The 14,518-nt window shown below is 50.6% G+C and overlaps 7 protein-coding genes across 7 annotated transcripts; 3 read left to right on the top strand and 4 right to left on the bottom strand.

The window, feature by feature from the left end:
* Positions 1-605: 605 nt before the first annotated feature.
* Positions 606-2,774, bottom strand: BDZ99DRAFT_479992 (uncharacterized protein; the record flags this gene model as incomplete). Its single annotated transcript, XM_033722308.1, has 4 exons — positions 606-1,056; positions 1,110-1,720; positions 1,807-2,277; positions 2,307-2,774. The coding sequence occupies 4 exons, from the start codon at positions 2,772-2,774 to the stop codon at positions 606-608; spliced, it is 2,001 nt and encodes a 666-aa protein (XP_033572947.1).
* A 228-nt stretch (positions 2,775-3,002) lies between these two features.
* BDZ99DRAFT_466275 (uncharacterized protein) lies at positions 3,003-3,395 on the top strand. The gene has a single exon (XM_033720737.1). It carries the CDS (start codon positions 3,127-3,129, stop codon positions 3,322-3,324), a length of 198 nt encoding a protein of 65 aa, XP_033572946.1. The 5' UTR covers positions 3,003-3,126; the 3' UTR covers positions 3,325-3,395.
* Positions 3,396-3,677: 282 nt separating this feature from the next.
* BDZ99DRAFT_539298 (uncharacterized protein) lies at positions 3,678-4,207 on the top strand (the record flags this gene model as incomplete). The annotated part of the gene is made up of 1 exon (XM_033726671.1): positions 3,678-4,207. The coding sequence occupies exon 1, from the start codon at positions 3,719-3,721 to the stop codon at positions 4,205-4,207; it is 489 nt and encodes a 162-aa protein (XP_033572945.1). The 5' UTR covers positions 3,678-3,718.
* A 351-nt stretch (positions 4,208-4,558) lies between these two features.
* Positions 4,559-5,485, top strand: BDZ99DRAFT_466274 (uncharacterized protein). The gene has a single exon (XM_033720736.1). The coding sequence runs from the start codon at positions 4,775-4,777 to the stop codon at positions 5,033-5,035; it is 261 nt and encodes an 86-aa protein (XP_033572944.1). The 5' UTR covers positions 4,559-4,774; the 3' UTR covers positions 5,036-5,485.
* A 2,577-nt stretch (positions 5,486-8,062) lies between these two features.
* BDZ99DRAFT_466273 (heat shock protein-like protein) lies at positions 8,063-10,634 on the bottom strand. The gene is made up of 8 exons (XM_033720735.1): positions 10,524-10,634; positions 10,405-10,455; positions 10,217-10,343; positions 10,000-10,165; positions 9,049-9,951; positions 8,938-8,969; positions 8,622-8,875; positions 8,063-8,565 (listed from the first exon to the last, which is right to left on the bottom strand). The coding sequence occupies exons 1-8, from the start codon at positions 10,564-10,566 to the stop codon at positions 8,297-8,299; spliced, it is 1,845 nt and encodes a 614-aa protein (XP_033572943.1). The 5' UTR covers positions 10,567-10,634; the 3' UTR covers positions 8,063-8,296.
* A 492-nt stretch (positions 10,635-11,126) lies between these two features.
* BDZ99DRAFT_395120 (UBC-like protein) lies at positions 11,127-11,608 on the bottom strand (the record flags this gene model as incomplete). The annotated part of the gene is made up of 2 exons (XM_033715933.1): positions 11,127-11,395; positions 11,458-11,608. 2 exons carry the CDS (start codon positions 11,606-11,608, stop codon positions 11,127-11,129), a joined length of 420 nt encoding a protein of 139 aa, XP_033572942.1.
* Positions 11,609-12,259: 651 nt separating this feature from the next.
* Positions 12,260-14,445, bottom strand: BDZ99DRAFT_423365 (uncharacterized protein). Its single transcript, XM_033717021.1, has 3 exons — positions 14,141-14,445; positions 13,565-14,083; positions 12,260-13,514 (listed from the first exon to the last, which is right to left on the bottom strand). Exons 1-3 carry the CDS (start codon positions 14,202-14,204, stop codon positions 12,730-12,732), a joined length of 1,368 nt encoding a protein of 455 aa, XP_033572941.1. The 5' UTR covers positions 14,205-14,445; the 3' UTR covers positions 12,260-12,729.
* Positions 14,446-14,518: the final 73 nt, after the last annotated feature.

Raw genomic sequence — 14,518 nt, 5'->3', positions numbered from 1 at the left:
GTAGTGAGGCACAGACGATAGGTGGTAGGGTGATAAGAAGCCAAGTTGAGGGGGATCTTATGCTAAATACTTCTTGATGATGAGCGTATTTTTGATTGCTGGCTGGTCGGAGGGGTTTATGTACTTACTCCTCTATGGATTCTAATATTTTACAACTTATTCTATTACTATTCGCTTCCCTTGGGATTAATAAGACTGACTCACTCTCGTGAATTACCAAGCCCCTCATATGCATCTTATTCGTGGGTTGCTTGACATACCCCGTGGGTCCTTCGCTCGCTCGCTCGCTGAAGTTGTTCGCCGAAATGCTTGGCAGCGAAATGCACGGCGACGCTATTGTTCGCTCGGCGAACGAGAACGTCCCTTAAAAAGAGATAGGATGATTATGGTACAGTGCCTAACCGTAGATTTGCGTAAGTGCTCTTATCGCTGTTGCTGGGGGGCTTTTAAGGAACTTCCATCTCGCTCTGATCTCTAAGTATTCTACACGTTAAACCTCACAAGCAACGTCAGTAAGGTCTACGCAGACCTATGACAAGGCTCTATGTCAAATTATATATACATAAATGAGTGGTTCAACATGGACAGTAGTACTAAAATCTAATCTATTCAAGGCTATGCATTGCTAAATCTGCCCCACCAGATCCCATAGGCACATCGAACGGAAATGCGGAATCGATATCAAAGTCCAGATTGACGCTATCCACAGGCCATCCGTTGAGATCCCCCAGGACATCTACGTCGTGTCTCTCCGAGCCATCATTCTCGAGGGCTTGCAGCCCTTCCCAAAGCTGCAATAAAGGCTTCCAAAGATTGCCATTCCCGGCCAAGTAATCAATGGACTGTCGATATTGGAAGAGGCGTTCGATCCTCCTATAAGCTCGTTGTCCTTGAGCCGTAGAGCCATGAGCATGCTCCCTCGTCAAAGTCGTGAGCATTATCGCGACCGAATCCCAAAAGAACGCCCGGACAAAGATCCAGTCGAGATGGTGAGGAGCATATTCGTCTTGGAGACGTTGCACAGTCTCGCAGTACGCAATTGCTCGATCGAATAGCCTGGCGGAAGAAGTAGTGAGTAGGGTAGAGCGTACCAAGGGAGGATGACTTACTCAGATCGGAGTTCTGGAGTTCCCAACTCCCCGCCTTGTCCATGCTTGAAGAGGGGCTGGTGAATGGCAAAGAAAAGCCGTTCATATGCGAGGGTAGTCAAGTCTTTGATGATTTTCTGCGACGGTTGCCTCACATCTAGATCACGTAAGTACACCGCATCGAGCCTCTCCCTTGCTTGCGATACCAGCTCTTTTTGAAATTGAAAAGAAGCCTCGATTTCACCACTGGCAAGCGACCCTTCCAGGATAGTCCTGGACACTAAAGCAAGCTCGAACTGGACTAGAACCCCGGTCATATCCGTAAATTGTGTTGAGGGGGTAGGTCCTTCCAGCGCAAACTCGCAAGCATCCCAGCTTGCGTCATTCGAATTTTGAGGAAGAGTGTTGTCTGAAGATTCAGCAAGTATCATGCTCTCGGCGCCCTCGTGTTCCATACACCAAGTGTCTATCAGGAGGATGTGGTGCCACATGCGACGTCGCATCTCTACTCTCCAGGGCGAAAGTTTGAAGCGCTCTCCGTCTTTGTGGATGCCTACCCGTTGGGCAAAACGAACGGCGAGCCCAAGGAGACCACTAGCTTGGGTGATGTTCCCGGTCCAGAAGAGGAGGGTCTAGACATCTCCACGTTATCACTAGTCCTCATATCTTTACCGCACCCGACCATTTCATCGGCAATTTGAAGGAGCGAGGAGCTTACGATGTATAACAACAGGGTTTGAAGACTTCTGATCTTGTGACTTGATGTGATATTCAACCGGGATAGTGCCCTCTCCGCTGCGGCCTTCAGGTTGCTCATCAAAATGGACTTCTCTACTCCAAACTGAAATATACATTCATCGTCCGTCATCGGTATCGTTCCCAGTGCATAAATGACATGGAGCTGACACTCGAAATCGTCCCCATCACGTAATATGCCCCGCCTGACATAGTTGAGCTCGAGTAATAGTCTCGGTTTGTGTAAGATCCGAAGAAAAGGGTCCACGTTTTGTATGAAAGAGCGCACTAAGAGATCGCTGTGGACTTGGGATATAGGAGTCTGTTCATATAATGAAGTTGGGATGGTCTCGGGAAACAAGAAATTGAGTGCCGAAGGCTGCTCTTCTTCCAAGAGGTACTTGAGATTTAGGATCTTGTAGACAGCGGGATTTAGTCCTCTGATACTCGGAACCTGCTAGAAAAATGAAGAGGGAAACGCACCTCTTCATACAATCCAGCCCAGAATCTTGTTTGGATGCTCCGTGAGCTCCCTTCGACATAGGCTAGCTTTCCACGCTTTGAGTTTGGATCGGGAGTTGTGAGCTGCGATCGGTGCTTGTGCTCTAGACGCTTCACTAAGCTTTCCATAGTCGGATCAGACTCGAGGGCCGCATCCATGGACCCACGTTCACTAGCTGTAGTGGAATTACTTTGCTTAGTGTGCTGGCTAGTACTTCTTACCAAAGACTCCACTCTTGCCAGACGTGTGCTCAGTTCTGCATGTCTTGGTGGTCGACGGGAAGTCCGCTTTGCATCATCGTAGCTACACGGCGCTCCGGCTCTCTCGCAGTTGTTGCATGGAAGGGTTTTCGAGCATCGCACTTTCCTTCGTCGGCAAATTGTGCAAGGTAATTCGAACGTAGTAGAGATTTCGTAGGAGTTTTGCAGTTCTACCGCATTGGAATCCATCTCGCTATTCGAAACAACATCGAGCACACTTATGGATAAGATGTGTCCACCGTTTGAGAGTGGATTTTTAATGAGGACTTTGAGGTTTGTTTGATGATGAGTAAGAGGAGATCATGCTGTTGATCAACTATACCCGAATAACGCTATCCTGCTTCTTGCCTGGCGCCACCGGCTCGTGAGTCCCTTCGGCTCAAGTGAACGTCCTGACGTTCGACATTCTCCTTCTCTAAAGATTGAAAGACAAAACATATGATACATATCCAGGCGACGTCCTCAGGTCCTTGTGCCCTGCTAAGAGAGCATCGAAAATAAGTCGTGTCTAACTTCTTTGCTCACTTCTCATGGCCACTGCATGTCGTTCTTTCGTGGCTTCAGTCTTCGTCTCCTCACCTCTATTACAACGACTGCTTTTTGCCTTGTGTCTTCGACTATGTTATATGTTTGCTTTACAGTCTTCTCTTTGCGGACATTTATGGAGATGGAGAATCGTGGAGCTCTCGGTTCCATGGTCCACGGAAAGCTGAATCCATGGATCACATCTACCGATTAGAAAAAGAACAACTTGGATAGGTCTACGCATATAGAAGTCTAACCATGGAACGAACCGATTATCTAAGCGCACACTCATATCTTCCACCTTGCGTCTTGCTCCTTTTTCTCTTGCTTCAGACATACACAAAGAACCTGTAAAGCCGGGCAGCTGGCTTTACCAACGGCGCCACAAAAGAGTGTGAATTGAGAACCGATCTTGATTCCCAACTGCCAGCTACTTATACGCTCACCACCAGTCAGCGCCAAGCCCCCCCCCCCAAGGCCTGACAGAACCGCTGACACCAGAACACCGCTTCAACCACAACCCCTTTCTGACAACCGACAAACACACACACCAGAGTGTCTCAGAGTACCCTAAACTGTTTCCCAAACTTTCAAAGACTCGACAAAAGATGGTAGATGAGGTCACCCTTCGTCTTTTGCGCACCGTTTCGGAAATCTCGAACCCATCGACATATGACCACAGCGTCTCCTATCAAGAGGCAGCTACTAAGTCCAACGCCGATCTCCTCTCATACGCACGCAATATCCAGTCTGTGCATCAAGAGCGCTTCATCCCAGCATACTCGCAAGGCCACTACTCCCAGCAACCACTACCCGATGAGCCCGTACTTCTAGGCGTCTCCCAGAACCCCAAGAATCAGAGCCAATTCCGCGAGGAGATGGAAACAGCTGAACCGGTAATCCAAGACGCTACGAGTGTTTCTACACCGTTGGTGTCTGAACACGACTCCGGCCAGGACTCCACGTGTGCATCTCTGCGACGAGCCTTGAAGCGAGTCAAGAAGAGTTTGGGATCGACACTACAGCCGTTTGGGAGCAACCAAAAAGCGCATAGAAAGAAGGACACAAATTTGCGAGGATATCAGAAGCTCATCTGAACTCCAAATTGAGTGCGGCGGTCGTCATCGCATCGGATGTACATACACTCCCGCGGGCGTCCCTCCATTCCCCTGGCCTCGGGATGGATCTTTCGCTCACTTAGCATCGACATACTCCATCCTTTCCCGATATGCAACGCAGATCTTCGACAAATACCGAGTCAAATGGTTACAGCATAATTTTCCGACTTCTCGTACAAGGAACGGGGTGCTATTCTACTCGTCCTCAGTTGGCGCCCACGCCGACCTTGCAGTACACTACGTTACATTTTGAGCACCTTTTTTTGCACGTACAGAGCACCCTTTACATATCTCTGATTTATATTCTCTGGCTACACAACTACCTTTAATGTCCAATCGCCCCATCAACCCGAATTTGGCTTGCCGAGAAGATGACTATCTTCGACGAGTTGGCCGAAACCGGCGGAGACGACAAATTCAAAGCCTGGTTATCCAAGACCATCGAGACATAACAGGGAATTATTGCTTTCGTCACAAGCTAACGACAAGATAACCCAGCTAGAGAACTCGACAGCTACCTACGCCTTCGAGCAACTTTGGTACTACATGCTGCAGCTCTCCCGACTAGACATCACCACCATTGGAGCCATATCCACGGATCCGTTTCCCATCGAGTGGACTGCCACCGAAAGACTCCTAACCTACAACATGAATGAACTGGCAACCGTCGTCTCGAAGTACCCTACAAACGACTTCCCCATCGCCCCCTCCACAACGGCCTATCTCCACTCACCTCGCCGACGAAACCTCGACAGCGACCGGGAAGACGCTAAAAAGCGACTCTTCGCTCGCCATCGATTCAAATGAATCAATAACCGCCACTGCTTTGCTGACATCGAGCCTTTCAAGTCCTACTGCAACGACTTGCCACCCACAAATATACTCGCAGACCTGGAAACGCTGCGTATTGCAGCTGCACTGGACTTCGAGTTCTCGAACACCATGCCAGAACAGTTCATCCACCGTGGTGGCTCCTCTTGACACATCTAGAAAATCCCCAAAGTGGCCTGCTTCTCCGGATGCATGCGTGACTGCTCGGACACGGTGCGGTTCTGCTTTGACTACGTGATTAAGAAGAGTTTCGAATCGATCACCGGTATTGGGCTGGGCTTCATAGACCTTGGGACGAATTCGATCTGCTTGAGGAGAAGATGAAAGAAGAGATGAAAACATCGGTGGTATTGCAGATAGACGAGTTGAAAGCTTATGACGCGGGATGTAAGACGAGGTTTTCTGCTTGAGATAGCATAGATAGCAAATTTCAAACATATCAAACAATACCCAAGCTCATGTCCTGTGACTTGTTCCCATGCATGCATGTGAACCGGCCTCGGCGTCAGTTCCTCCGGTCAGAGGGTATAAAAAATGTTCGCGGCCGTTCAGCCATTCTTCCTTCATGGGAGGGGAAAGGCAAGAGGGGGTTCAAACCAGCATAACGCCGGAAACGATGTGCGTTGCAAAAACTCCAACAGAGCCGTTTCACGGCTCTGTTGTGTGGACTTGTGTTGGATCAAAAGATTTGATGATAATGACCCATGGAGGAGTGGAGGGGACGGATCAATTACTACACTCGAAATTTCATGGCGGAGGACTTCTCGGGGTGTGTGGAGATGGCGGAGGGGTATCGGAGAGTGATGGTTGTAAACATGATCATACAGAATTACCTCAGATCTCCCTTGAAATTTGATAATGGATATAATATAACCGACTAGAAACATGCCGTAGCACCAACGAAACTCAAAGCCCACCATTATCATGCCAGGTTCCCACTGTGCAAGTCTCAACGACACCAGTCCTCGCCTCCATTGAATCGCTGACGGTTCATTTTGTACCAGTGCACCCCATTCCTTCACATCCAACCTTACTGAGCAAGAGTTGATCACCAAAGTCCCATGGTTCCCATCCTCCCTTCTTTTGGTGAACCAGAACCCGCTTCCTTGTCCTCCAGCGAAAACCTTCTGAGAATACATATAGGACGAGCCTACTCATCACCCCCCTTTTTGCTGCATATCACCCCCCCTAGATTTAGCCTAGCTCCGGCCCGTATTCATATTGTTCCACTAATTATATTCACTCGCTTGTTGGATGCGTAAAACGGCAAGGCTATACAAAACGGTAAGGCTATACAAATCGGAAAGGATGTATACACAAATTGGAAAGGATGTATATATATACAACAACAGTCTATTAGTCTATTCACTCTGTCTACTCTAGCTAGTCTAGAAGCGGAAAGCGCCCAGATGGCCATCTCTCAATTGCTAATTGAAAGGAACGCCGTATACAGCATTGTACCGAGGTCTTACACCTGAAAATCTCCTTCACCACGAACAGCTTCTTCCTCAGGAGTAGACAGAGGGCCATCCTCAAAGGCTGTTTGACTGTCGGGGACTAAGGAAATAGAGCCCTGGGTTGCTGTTAGAGTGCCTGCTTGTCCGGCGGAGAGGTCCGGTGCTGTATTTGTGAACTGTACAGGATTGTTGAATACGACAATGGTCCGCTCGACCGCCGGCGTGCCTGTAAAAACACCTGCCATAGTAATTTTAGCTGGCCGGTGTCGCAATCTGCATCGATTGTGTTGGTTCCTGCCCACCTACAACACTCTGATCTTGTTGTGCGCAAGCAGTAGTCTTACAAGCTCGCCGGAGATGCGACGTTCCTCCACGTGATCCTGGTCCTCCACCACTCCAGTTTGTGTATACATCCTTTCCGATTTGTATAGCCTTACCGTTTTGTATAGCCTTGCCGTTTTACGCATCCAACAAGCGAGTGAATATAATTAGTGGAACAATATGAATACGGGCCGGAGCTAGGCTAAATCTAGGGGGGGTGATATGCAGCAAAAAGGGGGGTGATGAGTAGGCTCGTCCTACATATACCCCCGAAACCTAGCCAGCATGTGATAAACCATCTCCTCACGTGCATTCATCACTTCCCACACCAAACAAAAGCCTTCAATGCCCCATTAAAAGCGCAACACCTTACCATACAAACCCGTACAGTCATCTACTACCGCGTGACAAGCCCTATACTATTTCTAGCCTTCTAAAAAAGCGAGAAAATTAGCATTTTAGAAACCCGGTAATCTCGCGAGGCCACCCCAAACAGCGTCAACAGAGTGCACGCAGATTGGAAGTGTGTCCGCCGCCCCCGGTTTCTATTAGTAGGTTGAAGCCCCACAGACAGTGGTAGGAAAGTGTACGGATACCTATGGCAAGGCACTGGTTGTGCCGCCTTCCATCCCTACCTAGCGTGCGGTAAGATATTCGCAGAGATCTTTAGACTCGTGTTATCGCGGGCCGCGGCCGTCTGAGTGGCTCACAAAGTTGAAAGGTTGTTCAGAGCGACGAATTTGGAGATGGTTCAGAGACTTGAAGTTGGGTTGAAGCACTAATGACGGCGGCAAGAAAATGTACAGACCCATGAAGAAGCATCGTAGTGCAGCACATCAATCACAAACCAAGACAGACATCTGGGGGAGGGGCATGAGAGGTACATACTTTTTGTCAGCATATCGCTGTATATGTGCTTTCCCGGGCTGCGGCCGTCTGAGGTGGACCACCAAGTTTACCGGTTGTCCAGAACGCTTCATCCGCATCCCGTCCAGATCCTCGAAAGCCTCATGAAGCACTCCTAACGGCGGCAAGAAAGCGCACAGACTCATGACGAAGCACCGTGAAAGAAATCATTTGGGGGAAACGGGCATGATAAGTACATACTTTTGTCAGCATATCGCCAGGGCCATATCAACTGTCCTACTGGGCCACAATTTTCCCCACTCCCAGAAGCCGGAAAAACCGCAGAAAACCCGGTTTCAAAAGCCCCAGAACCAGCCACTCTAATTTGGAAAAAAGACATCTGAGCATGAGTGAAAACACCGTGAAAAGGAGAAAAGGAAAAATCGGGCTCTCTTCCCCTGTTCTTTTCAAAGCTAATCACGTTGCTAATCGATTCCAAAAAAACCCTTTGGCTGATCGTAATTACCACCCACCCTGCACCACACCCGCACCCACCTATCCCGCGTTCTCTCAACTCAACCCCTACCCTCATCTCTGTTGTATGGTCTGTTGTCTAACGGGTAGAGAAAGCTTTGGTGACCACCCTCTTGAGCGCCAACTCCTTCTTCTTGAGGTCGTCCGCGCCCGCATCCTCGATCTCGAGCTGGGCCATCGCATCGCTGAGAGCGCTCTCAATCTTCTCCTTCTGGCCGCGCTTGAGCTTGATGGAGGTGGTGGGATCCGAGACCATCTCCTCAACGCGGGAGATGTAGGACTCGAGCTGTTGTCGCGACTCGAACTTCTTGCTGAAAGCCTCGTCGGAAGCCTTGAACTTGGAAGCATCTGAAGAAACAGGTTAGCGGATGTGTTGGGTGCAGACATTAGTGCTTGGATCTTACCTTCAATCATAGTCTCGATTTCAGTGGATGACAGCTTTCCAACAGAGTTGGAGATGGTGATGTTGGCGCTGCGGCCGGAGGTCTTCTCAGTGGCAGTGACCTTGAGGATACCGTTGACATCGACCTCGAAGACGACCTCGAGGACGGCGTCACCAGCCTTCATGGGAGGGATAGGAGCAAGAGTGAACTCCCCGAGCGAGGTATTGTCCTCACAATTAACACGCTCGCCCTGGAAGACGGGGAACTGGACGGTCCTATTGAAGCGTCAGTAAGGTGAAGTCGAAAGACAAGAAGGGGAAGAATAAGGGAGAGCTACTGTTGATTATCCGCTACTGTGGTAAAGGTTCGCTGGAAAGTATTAGCATTCGGGAATCAAAAGAAGAAGAAATGAGATAGGATGAGAAGGGAAAGAAGAAAGGTTCCAAACTTTTTTGATCGTTGGGACTGTTTGCCCACGGGGAACGACGGGAGCGAAGATGTTACCCTCCATGGCAACACCCAGGGAAAGAGGAACAACATCGAGGAGGAGGAGATCGGCGGTGTCAGCAGATGTAGCCTTGCCGGACAGGATACCGGCCTGGACAGCTGCACCGTACGCAACAGCCTCGTCAGGGTTGATGCTCTTCTCGAGCTTCTTGCCGTTGAAGAAGTCGCTGAGCAACTTTTGTATCCGGGGAATACGGGTGGAGCCACCAACAAGCACAATCTCGTCAACCTTGGTCTTGTCGAGGTTGGCATCCTTCAACACCTGCTCGACGGGCTGGATGGTGCCGTTGAAGGCCTTTGCGTTCAAGTCTTCGAAACGGGCACGGGTGATGTTGGACTGGAAGTCTTCTCCGTCAAAGAGGGAGTCGATCTCGACCGTGGTCTGGGTACCGTTGGAGAGAGTACGCTTGGCACGCTCGCAAGCCGTCCGTAGACGACGGAGAGCTCGCGCATCTCCCGACAGATCCTTCTTGGTCTTCCTGTTGAACTCCTTCTTGAAGTGCTCAAGGAGGTTGGTGTCGAAATCCTGGCCACCCAAATGAGTGTCACCAGCAGTCGCCTTGACAGTGAACACACCACCCTGGATATGTAAAAGGGATACATCGAAAGTTCCTCCTCCAAGATCGTAGATGAGAACATTTCGCTCCTTCTCAGACTTTCCGGATCCAAGACCGTAGGCGATAGCGGCGGCGGTAGGCTCGTTGATGATACGGAGAACGTTGAGTCCAGCGATGGCACCGGCGTCCTTGGTGGCTTGTCGCTGGTTGTCGTTGAAGTAAGCGGGCACGGTAATGACAGCCTTCTCGACCTTCTTGCCGAGCTTGACCTCTGCAACTTCTTTCATCTATAGGGTGTAAGCGCGGCCTCGAAACAGGAATTAGTGAATGCATACCTTGACGAGGACCATGGCAGAGATTTCCTGGGGCGAGAAGGTCTTGGTCTCGCCCAAGTACTCAACCTCGACCATGGGGCTGCCGTTTTGGTCGACGACCCGGAATGGCCAGGACTCGATATCCTTCTTGACTGTCTCATCGTCGAATCGTCGCCCGATCAAACGCCTGCTTGTGGTCAGCCGTATGTCCTCTTCGCCAGGCCAGCGAAAATCTTACTTGACATCGAAGACAGTGTTCTCCGGGTTCATAGCAGCCTGGTTCTTGGCCGCCTCTCCAATAAGACGCTCCTCGCTCGTGAAAGAGACGAAAGAAGGCGTGGTGAAGCTGCCCTGCTCATTGGCAACTGTGCGCCGAGTAAATCAGATCAGGCGTTCCAAACAAAGCGGACGCGGGTTATAGCGTACTGATCTCGACGTTGGTGCCCTCATAGTTGGCAACGCACGAATAGGTCGTGCCTGGTGGTGAAAGCGTCAGTAGAGGTAAAAATTGGGTGCGGCGAGCGTCGGCGACTCTGGGCGCATACCAAGATCGATGCCAATGGCACCCTCGTAAACTTCGTCGCTCATTATGGCTAGATACCCCTTGTGGTGGTGGAGGAAGAGGAATGGAGGATGGGCGTGGTGGAGAGAAAGAGAATCGAGCCTTTAGTGCTCCGAAAATTATGAAATCGATGTTGCCGCTAAGGCCGCGGGGATTTTGCAGTCTGTGCGTGCCGACGTCCATCCCGTGATGAGCCTTCGGATCCCGTGAATGCTCTGTCCATTACTTTAAGGTACTCTCCAAGGCCTGAGAGGACGTAGGCACATTGGTATCTTAGGAGGGAGTAAAATGGTGGAACCCAATAAAGTTATAGAGTCTTCATATCAGGTATTTATTTGCTTAGCAAGAGAAGCAGCAGGTGGACATCGAATTTATAGTGAAAACAACCGGGCTGATATCTTCGAATCATGCCTAGGCGTAATCATCCCGTCAATGAGAATATCATAAAGCAGCTATGGCGTTCATCCACCAATGCAAAGAGCATTCGCCCCAACGCCAGTGCAACCCATAGCCATGCAAAAGCCATATGCCAGGTAAACGACCACGAGCCCATGGATCCCTCTCCAAACCTCATCCCTCTGCATCCTTACACGCTATTATCATGGAACAAGAAGTTGATGTCTTTCGGCCGCTGTGTGTTGTACTTGACAAAGTTCTCGTCTCCTGGCGGCCTCTCCCTCTTCGAGTTCCCTGTCAACATGCTCTGCAGGCTGACTGCAATGCTCTCTACGTTGTGCACGGGGCTCCAGCCAGCATTGTCGAGGAGGTCGAGGCATATGATTCCGTTGGAGTAGATGTGGGGATGCCAGGGTATTGGGTGAGTTGCGTCTTTGACGAAGACGACCTCAGGAGATTCTGTAGTGGGAGTGTTAGCCAGATCTTCATTCGTAGTCATACAGCGAGAGAGAGAGGTCTACCTATAGGATAGTTTTTGCCAAAGGTGAACTTGAGCCGGTAGATCTCGTTCTCGTATAGCGGGTTCGAATCCAGCACTCTGAGATCCACAAGCCACTCCTGGAAGTCGTCCACCTTTATGAGCTCGATGCCTGGTGGGAGATGGCCCTGCATCTACGCAAGGATAAGTATGGGCCGCGCTCTGGGTCTCGGAATGGGCTGGCATACCTTTGAGAGCTCCTAGACACTAGGTTAGCTTCCTCGATCGTGACCATACGGTGGAGTATTACATACCTTACCGAGCCTTTTGGCAAACATTCTGGCGGTGTCTTAGGTGAGTCTTGGTGAGTGAGTAGTAGGAATGTAGGATTAAGTGCTGGATCAACGTGGTGGGGTAGACCTCCAGGATTTGAGGAAGGACTGTGATTCAGCCAGGTGAGATCAGGTTAGCAGAGGTAGCGGCGATGGTTAGGCGACCCTAGAAGTTTGTTTGTTCGGCCAGGTGGATACGTTTGCAGGCAGCGGTTGCGCCGCGACAGCTGTAGAAGCTGGATTGCTAGTCGAGGGGCCACCGAAGATCCCAAAGTGAAACGCCGGGTGATTCGCTGGTAAATATATCACACGTGATATGACTTCACCGAAAATTACTGAATGCTAAGCAACTCCCTAGCTTGTAAAAGGCATACATAGTGCAAAAGGGCCGCAATAGGCTTATGGGGACAATGTAGCATATTCTTCTTCACAGCTGTTAGCTACTGCTAGTAATAGGAATCCGTACACTTGTTTACCGCTGCATGAGGAGCTTCATAGTATTTTCAGCATGCTAAATAAGAGAGGCGTTCGGCAATTTGGACAAGTAGTAAACTTGTGAGGCCACCCCAGATAGCATCAGCAAGGTGTACGTAGTTTGGAAATGCTCCCGCTGACCAACTTTCTATCAGTACGTGAGAGTCCCGCAGATAATGGCAGGAAAGTGTACGGATATCTATGGTAAGGCACTATACACAGCACAATGATGAATGTGATATGTAGAAGCCCCGTAGATTTTTAACACAATTATAAAAGAAGATCGCTGGTGAACTCGTATCCAGCGCTCAAACCGCTTTTGTCAACCAAGCTCAACATACATAGAGAAAGAAAGACGCCCAAGAACTGCTCATTCCCTTGTCCCATTTCCGAGGGCCACAAATACTGTAGGAGCCCGTAAACCCATAACCCTAGTACCTACACAGAAAGCGCTCCTTCCAGTGCATCGCGGTTAAAAAGCGCCTGTACGCCATGTCAAGCCGTTATCCTCATGAATAAAATTGTCCCTTTTGGAAACTCTCAACACCAATATCGCCCGCCTTGCCTGCCACCTGGGGTGGCTTCTCTGGGGCCTTGGTCTCGGTCATGGTCGCCGCACGACTACCAGAGCTGCTTGTCATAGTTTGTGCGCGACTGCCGGCTGGACTGCCGACTTGGCTGCCGCTGGTAATCTGGGCTTGCGCTGGCCGCCTCTGAATCGGCTCTAGGTATGGGCTGGGGAGGTAGCCCATGCGGCCGTCGCGTGCTCTACACCGCCACCATTCTGATGGATTTCCGAGCGGATCCGTCTTGCTTAGGACTGCTACAAGGTCGCCCTTCTTGACGGCCAAGTCAACTCCTTGTACTGACGCCATGTTCGTATCGGGTGTGAAATCGTATAACAAGCGGCAGAAGTCCAGCTTGCTCGGGTCTAATGGCTGGCCATCAAGATAGGCCTGTGGGTTTGCCTCCATTTGGCGCTTGGCTTCCTCCTCTTGCGATCTAGCAAGGGCTTTGATGAGTTTGCCCATCAGATATGGAAGACCAAATACGGCGACCATGAACATGATGAATGGCTTCTTGGAAGGTTTCGGCGCTGCGGGCGAGCCATCGGGCATGCGTCCATTGAATGCAGCGAAGCCTGCGGGCGTGAGCTCCTTCGAGGATGCGGGAAGTGGACGCCCTGTGAGCTTTGCAATGGCTGTCCGCATCCATCGCATGATTGTGAAAATTCCAAGGACCGACCCAAGTGTTTGTCGGAGGGTTCCAAACTGTTCGGCTACCGAAACCATGGCTAAGGCGATCGTTAGCATTACATATTCTCGTTAGATAGTCTAGACTTACCAAAAAATGAGGAGTGTGTAGCCATATACGTGCTCTCAAGCATCTGGGCAAACCCGCCAAAGGCGCCCACGATGCTCTCGATAAGCTGAAATGTCGCCTGCGTGCTTTGGCTGAACGACTGGGTCAGGGAAGCAGGGTTGTTCGGGTCGCCTGGCATGCCGCCCATCCCTCCGTACATCCCACCCATGCCCATGCCTCCCATACCCATGCCGCCCATCCCGCCGTACATGCCTCCCATCCCGCCACCGTACATTGAGCCGTAGCCTCCGCCGAGCCCACCTCCAAGTCCGCCTCCAAGTCGAGAGTAGGGCGAGGAGTAGGGAGAGGAACCATAACCATAGGGGGATGATCCGAGGCGATTCTGATTCATTGTAGAATAGTTCGACGAGTTGCGATTGACGACAGAGTTCAGCGTATTGGGTAGTTCGGGGAGAGGTGGCGGATTAGACGCGGAGGAGGGCGCCGTTGCCGTCGTCGTGGCGGAGGACATTGATGTGTTATTCGTGGTCCCCGTAAGGCCTGCCGTTAGGATTAGCATGCGATCGATCAAGACGACTCATTCAAGCAATAACATACCAACTTGCGCGCTGGTTGTTCCGCCGCCGCGCTCCCAGGGCTTCGGTGGCGATGGTGCGGCCATCTCTCCAAGTCGCAGCGGTTCACCACTCTTTCATCGGTCTGTGTGCGGTGGCAGTCCGCGAGTCCAGTTTCTTGTAGTCGTGATGTGATCTCACAGATTGCGCTAGTAGAGAAGCGGGGAATGCGGATAAATAAAGCAGGGAGAGACACCGAGAGAGTCAACGAGGATTCTAGTCGTTTGTAGGATGTTCGCAAGATATATGAAGAAGCGCGAGGTTCGTGATGCGTGGCGAGGGCGATTGCTGGTGGTGACTGCGGTGCACGGCTAAGAGGGTTGACGGTTCCCAAGGCCGAGGCTATCCTGGCTGACCTAAG

Source organism: Mytilinidion resinicola, assembly GCF_010093595.1.
Source record: "Mytilinidion resinicola strain CBS 304.34 unplaced genomic scaffold BDZ99scaffold_17, whole genome shotgun sequence".
Classification (NCBI taxonomy): Eukaryota; Fungi; Ascomycota; class Dothideomycetes; order Mytilinidiales; family Mytilinidiaceae; genus Mytilinidion; species Mytilinidion resinicola.
Note: the sequence above shows the minus strand (reverse complement) of the source record. Positions and strands in the feature narration are given on the sequence as shown.

Excerpts from the sequence above, each read along its gene's own strand:
- BDZ99DRAFT_466275 (XM_033720737.1), top strand. The coding sequence starts at position 3,127 with ATGTCGTTCTTTCGTGGCTTCAGTCTTCGTCTCCTCACCTCTATTACA.
- BDZ99DRAFT_466274 (XM_033720736.1), top strand. The coding sequence starts at position 4,775 with ATGCTGCAGCTCTCCCGACTAGACATCACCACCATTGGAGCCATATCC.
- BDZ99DRAFT_466273 (XM_033720735.1), bottom strand. The coding sequence starts at position 10,566 with ATGAGCGACGAAGTTTACGAGGGTGCCATTGGCATCGATCTTG. Across the intron at positions 10,344-10,404 it reads GGGCACCAACGTCGAGATCA|TTGCCAATGAGCAGGGCAGC; the intron begins GTACGCTATAAC and ends CTCGGCGCACAG. Across the intron at positions 8,876-8,937 it reads ACAGTAGCGGATAATCAACA|GACCGTCCAGTTCCCCGTCT; the intron begins GTAGCTCTCCCT and ends ACGCTTCAATAG.
- BDZ99DRAFT_423365 (XM_033717021.1), bottom strand. The coding sequence starts at position 14,204 with ATGGCCGCACCATCGCCACCGAAGCCCTGGGAGCGCGGCGGCGGAACA. Across the intron at positions 14,084-14,140 it reads AACAACCAGCGCGCAAGTTG|GCCTTACGGGGACCACGAAT; the intron begins GTATGTTATTGC and ends TCCTAACGGCAG. Across the intron at positions 13,515-13,564 it reads TACACACTCCTCATTTTTTG|CCATGGTTTCGGTAGCCGAA; the intron begins GTAAGTCTAGAC and ends CGATCGCCTTAG.